This window comes from Gavialis gangeticus, unplaced genomic scaffold (assembly GCF_001723915.1).
Source record: "Gavialis gangeticus isolate Ggan-Ray unplaced genomic scaffold, GavGan_comp1, whole genome shotgun sequence".
In the NCBI taxonomy this organism is placed as follows: domain Eukaryota; kingdom Metazoa; phylum Chordata; order Crocodylia; family Gavialidae; genus Gavialis; species Gavialis gangeticus.
The window spans coordinates 50,632,633-50,639,173 of record NW_017729034.1 but is presented as its reverse complement, the minus strand read 5'-3'; the positions used below and the strand labels follow the sequence as shown (position 1 = coordinate 50,639,173).

General features: G+C 38.4%; 1 protein-coding gene across 2 annotated transcripts in view; it reads left to right on the top strand.

The window, feature by feature from the left end:
- The window catches only part of EDARADD (EDAR associated death domain), a 67,065-nt gene that overhangs the window by 11,905 nt on the left and 48,619 nt on the right, over nt 1–6,541 (top strand). For both annotated transcript variants that reach the window (XM_019527484.1, XM_019527483.1), the window contains exons 2-3: nt 1,782–1,840; nt 4,091–4,130. In XM_019527484.1, the coding sequence (XP_019383029.1) occupies nt 1,782–1,840; nt 4,091–4,130 (99 nt within the window). The remainder of the gene's footprint in view (nt 1–1,781; nt 1,841–4,090; nt 4,131–6,541) is intronic.

Sequence of the window (6,541 nt, the reverse complement as noted above, 5' to 3'; positions counted from 1 at the left end):
TGGGGCTCTCTAGCCTGGAAAAGTGCAGGCTCAGGCGTGATCTGATGGCCACCTATAAGTTTATCAGGGGTGACCACCAGGATCTGGGGGAGTGTTTGTTCACCAGAGCACCCCAAGGGATGATGAGGTGGAATGGTTATAAACTCCTGCAAGGCCATTTCAGGCTGGACATAAGGAAGACTTTCTTTACTGTCCAAGCCCCCAAGGTCTGAAATAGCCTGCCATTGGAGGTGGTTCAAGCACCTACATTGAACACCTTCAAGAGAAAATTGGGTGCTTATCTTGCTGGGATCCTCTGACCCCAGGTGACTTCCTGCTTCTTGGGTGGGGGGATGGACTCGATGATCTTCCGAGGTCCCTTCCAGCCCTAATGTCTATGACATCTATGAAACCTGGTATACTTTGCCATATAATGTCACAGTGAAATGATTGGAATCTCTCACTTCCAGTGTCATAAAGTCACTTTTATTGATTTCAATCAAAAATAGGCTAAAAAAAGGCAATTTTAGTATGCTTCTCCCTCATGGTTAGGTTGCAGCAGTGGGCTAGTATCCATGCAGCCCATTCTTATGTCATATGATGATCTTTGTTTTTCATTTCCCCAGTTAGATGAGCTGTGAACTGAGACACTGGTTAGAAAAAGGAGAGAGAGCAGGTAATATTTACCTCACTTAGCATCTTTGGCAAACTCATGAAATAACATCTGGCATTTCCTGATTGGAAAGTGGGCTCCTGGATCTTTTGGGACAAGGATGAGAATAATGAAGGGCAAACCTCTTACCTGCCCAAATCCTGCAACATTGGTTCAAATACTATTCATAATTTATGCTGAGGTGCTTCTCACCCACAGAAGATCCTTCTCTATGGAGAGGCATGTAGTAATTGAAACGAGAGACTGGATGTTAAATCTTGGTTTCTGTTTTTGGCTCTGCCACTAATGCATTGCATAGCCTTGGTCAAGAATCAACCATTATGCTGCAATTTAGCAGTTGGTAAAAGCGGGGTAATACTTAATGACATGCCAGTGAGATTCTTAGAAATAAGTGTTTTGGTGTTCTTTGGCAGATAGTGTTATTTGCATAAATGTGATATCTTTTATTAGACCAACTGAATAGTTGGAAAATTGTTCTTTGCAAGCTTTCAGGCACAGGCGCCCTTCCTCAGGCATAGGGAGAGTCTGTTGGTCTTTGTCTTTTTTCTAGGGTCTGAATAGACATCCTTTAACAGAACAGATAATGGAATAAATGCCCGAACTGGTATCCTTTGGCAGAGGCACCAGTGAACATATATAAATGTTGTGACATATAAAAATAATGTATAGAGTATCTCAACCTTTACTCCAAACATGCTTTTCCATTAGGTTTTGAGTTATAATCTATATAATGTTGGTTGTCCTGAGTATGATTTTTTTCCCAGGACAAGAGTACCTTACTGTATTATAGAGAAGACTGCTGATGAGTAACTAATTACTGACATTCTGGAAGAGGATTTTTTGTTTGGTTGCTTCTCTTTGCTTCCAGCTGTTGTTTGGGTTAGTTTATTGCTGAATTCTTTATTAATTAAAAATAAAATATTAATTTGAGCCTATTGTTATTACCTGTGTAACTGTATTTAATGAAACTATTTCATACTTTGTCGCATCTTCCTATACCGAATGAAGTTTTACATAACTGCTGTACAGAGAAACTCGTCTCTTGATTGGAAAATGAAAAAAATATATGAGTGCCCAGACAAAAGATTTGGAGGATAATAACAAGAAAATGCTTGCTTATTTCTGGTAGATCATGCTGAAAAAGAGCCAGTGGAAGATACAGATCCAAGCACTTTTTCCTTAGAAATGGTAAGTGCATTTGAGTGTGGTATAATAATATGCATGTTAATGTTTTGTGTGTAGCTTTTCAGCTAGGTAACACTGACATGGGCTCAAAATCTTTAAATTAGGTACACATGTGATGGTTTTGGTAACCTTTATTGTGGAACCCAATTAAACTTTATCTAGGTGACATCCTTTCTGCTGTCTATAGAAATATGAATGAGTACATTCTATAACATGTTTAGATTAACAGATGTCTGTGGGTGAAATCAACATTTAAATTGTAATCACTTTGGGAACTCTTTCCTATTATGTGCTTATATAGTGCCTGGCATACTTAATTTTGGTTTGGGCTCTCTATGTGCTACTGTGTTCCAAATGTTTATAAAAATAATAATTCAGAAGAACAAGATCTGAACTATGACTCTTCCCTGGTATTGGTATAAGCCACAAGATCATCAAATGGGAAACTTAGATATTGCTTGCATGTTGTCTCAATCTTTCCGTTAAATAGAGTATCTGATGAGGAGATAAGGAGTTACAAAGGCAGAAGACAGAAGTGTCTGCCATGCAAGGTGAACTGAGGGAAGAGAGCAGACAACATTTATTCAGTTTTGCTGACAAGGAGGCAGCCACCCTTCACTTCAGGCTTTTCTTTTTCAACGTGTGTTAAGTTATTCAGACAAACAAGTCTTATGCTGGGACAAGGAGTATATCGGGTAAAAGGAATATTAAAAGTCTTGTAATCTTTAGAGAACTTTTTGAACTTGAGTGTAGTATGTGTATGCTGGGCAACAATAGATAAGAGGCTGATGATAACATTATTGTTATATTAGGCAGCACAGAAGATTTCTGTTTAATGTAGCGATATGGTTGTTTATAAAAGTACCTTATCTTATTTACGAGATATGAGTTTCTTCATGTGGCATATGGATAACAAGTGCATAAGTTATTACTTTCCCTGGGTTTTCTTTCTAATCTGAATGTTGTAGTGGAAGGTCGGCAGAAACTTGAATGGGGATATAAATGTTGATCTTAACCTGTGGCTTTTTGGGAAGGTAGTTTAGTAAGTTAATTCCTGTTCCTGTATTGGGACCCACAGTTACATGGATGGAGGTTCCACACTGGGGTCCATGGCAGCTCTGAGACTATGTGGAATCCCATTGCAGCTATGGGACAACAGAGTTTCATCGTAGTAGACCTTGATTTAGGATTTAGATACTTATGACCATTTTTGTGGCTTATGACTGGTTAAATTAACAAAAATGATCGTACTAAGGAAACTTTCAAGAAAAGTGGAAAGGAGTTACTCTCTTCTTGAGACAAATGTAGGCTACTTTTAAGTACATGTGTATATATGTCTGTGAAAAATGTATGTATTTCCAAATTAGGAGGGCTTTAATTGTGGTAAGTAAGAGTTTCTTTAAAAAAATGAGGAAGGATTCTTATAGTAGACAGCAGACACAGTAATGTCTATTAGAGCACTGTTTCCCAACCAGTGTGCCACATCACAAAAGTGTGCCGTCAGAAATGAACAGATATGCCGTGGAATTTTGTTGTGGCAATGAGCTACAATAGGTATGAGGATGGGGAATGCCTTAACAGGTGTGCCGCAGAAAATTTTTATTAAGGTAAGTGTGCCTTGGGTTGAAAAAGGTTGGGAAACACTCTTAGAGGTCATATTGCAGGAGGCAGGTGGCTACGTATAATAGTAAACTACAGCATAGAAAACTGAATGCATCTTTGTGCTGTAAATCAGCAGACAGGTCCTTAAACTGGCAAACTGTATCTTAGTGTTGCATTGTAATCAGGTTTTAGTTCTGTTTTTTAAGTAAGCACAACTTTGATTGTTTTTTTCAGTGAAACAACATTAATAGAGGGACCAAGTATATCCCTGCTGATACACCTTTAAAGTCAGTGTAATTACTCACGGTGTAGTCTGACAAGACTGAAGTCCAACCCAGGGAAATAGAGGCTAGTGACAGACAATATTAAAGTGTAGAATTTCTTATCTTCCTGTTCTATGCTTAGTCTATTAAACCACACTGCAGAAACTGAAGCAAAGCAACACATCACATAAACATAGGATTGTGAAGCGTCAGCTGCCTGGGCTAGTATCTGTTTGGCTTCTGTCTAATAAATTCATTACTATATTACAGCAAATGAACTAGGAAGATTTAAGAACATACACAGTTAGTGATAAAGTTTCCAGTGTACTTTTCATTCAAGATAGGCATAATGAAAATAACAAATATTTGTCTGCCTTTTTTTGGACAGACAGAAAAGTATCCTGTTCAAGATACTGCACTACCTAAAGGTAAGTACAGCAAACTCTATCTGTTGTTATAAACTTGGTACATCACTGTACTTGCATTTGGTAAAATCCCAGGTGTCTTTTAATGCACTGGAATAATCTTTTTTCTCCTGTACTTTTGTATTAGAACAAATTTATTTTTAAGCCAGTCAGTTATATTCTTTTCCAGTGTTTGCCATCCAAGTTCATCTTTGGTCTAAAAGCTGCTCCTACTATGAATGAAAGATCTTGTTTCTCACTTTAAAGGAAGTTGCAATGGTACAAGCTAAAAGACAAATCTTAGAATCATAGCAAAGTAGGGCTGGAAGAGACCCCAGGAGGTCAGCTAGTCCCACCCCCCTGCTCAAAGCAGGATCACCTCTGTCTATGCCATTTTAGACAGGTGCTTGTCTAACATAGACAAGAAGGGAGAGCCTGGGGAACAGCCATCACATACAGCTGTGAGGGAAACATCAGAAACACCCCTTAACTTGCCACGGTAAAGCAGGGAGGGGAATGAAGGCATGGTTGGTGTTCTGCCACTGCAAGGACCGCATGTTGTAAGGATCCAAATTACGGGGAAATAAAATGTTATTTTATACATGGCTTTGCCCTGGGTTCCCAGTCTGCCTGCAGCTTGTCAGAAATTCACCAGGAATATCCCAGGTGCTGAATTCTGAATTCTTCAATGCATGTCAGGCCCACATGGCTATCCAGGGAAACAAGATATAAGGTAGAAAAGCCAATTATTGTTGGAGATGGATAGTTGAAAACAGTTTGGCAAGCTAACAGTGGCTTGGTTCCAGAAGAGGACTGAGTATTTTTTGGAGACTTCAAGGAGCCAAGAGTATCATGGATTTCCACAGACAAGAATGGAGTAGCGGGCTGTGAATACTTTGGATTTCCAAATAAACTATGTTTAGTGCTGGCAGATTACTCACTTTTTTGGGATTAGTTCTTCTTACAACAATGATACTCAGACCTTGGCTCCTAGCCAGAAGTGGCTTTTCAGTTTACCAGCTGCTGCTCTTTGCAGAAAATGTTATCCAACCAATTTGTTCCTGTATGCACTGATATGCTTTACTGCAGTTGTAAATAAGGCAACTCATGCAGCATAATTGTTTAGAGCAAGTATGTATCTAAGTTTTGTAAACCCTAAGGAGGTTTACCACTCCACTTAAAACATTTTCACCTTGGGGTGTATATGGCATGGTATATAGTATATACTCTGGTTAGTTTAGATTGGCCGTGTGGCTCCAAAGCCAATCAGGTAGTCATTGTCTTAGGTGAGATTACCAAAACTAAAGAAAGCTTAAGCCCCATTTTTCTTACTTTAAAGGCATTATGCCCTTACATCTTCCCCTCAAAAGGAAATTAGATTTCCAAATATATAATTTCAGTGTTGCTTAAAATCCTACGCTACATATTTAAAAAGATTAATTAAAAGGAAAATTGAAAACGTGTAAATTCTAGTACTTTCTGTGAAAAGGAAATTGAATTGGTTTATTTTTCATTTTAGTTTCTATTTCATCCTGATCAGTATAATGATACGGAAGTATGAATATAGCTTAGCATTTCCTGTTTCAGAATAGGAAGTGATGGGAAACACCTCTCTGTGTTAAGTTCTAAAATATCATTTTTTCCCTTAAAGTTGGTTTTCTATATATGCTTTCCATTGCTGTGGGTTTTGAAACTATGACATCAGTCTTAGCTTGTTCCTTAGATATTTTCCTCTGTCTGCTCAAGAACATGAACTGTTATAACTATCAAACACGATTAAAAAAAAATAATACAAAAAACCCCAGCCTTTTAAATATGAATAAAACTGCTAGCTAACTGATAGGTTTACTTTGCAGAGTGTGGGCCTGATATTTTAGTACATAGTAGAATTCTATTTGTCTTTGTTTACATTTTGCCTTTATATAGAATATGGGATCAGTCATCCCCCCTTTAAAAAAACTGACATATCTTAAAGCCTCTAGTGAAGAGTACCTTTTTCTGCAGTACAGAAGGAACATTGTAAAAATATCTGAATGCTGAAGGATTGATTTCTGTCTGTAGTCAAATGATTACCTCAGTCATTAGCAGTTTAAATCTATTTTGTATTTCCGAGTCATCCAAATAACCAGTTATTGTAAGGGATTAAATATGGTTAGATACATATTTGCAGAATTTGGTATTGGGGAATCTTATAGTTTCATAGTTTCATAGTGCTTGGGGTTGGAAGGGACCTAAACAGATCATCAGGTCCAACCCCCTGCCCCGGGCAGGAATGGGTGCTGCAGTCATATTACCCCCAGCCAAATATCTGTCCAGCCTCCTCTTGAAGACCCCCAAGGTAGGAGAGAATACCACCTCACTTGGGAGCCCATTCCAGAGCCTGGCAGCCCTAACTGTAAAGTAATGTCTCCTGATGTCCAGCCTGAACCTTCTCT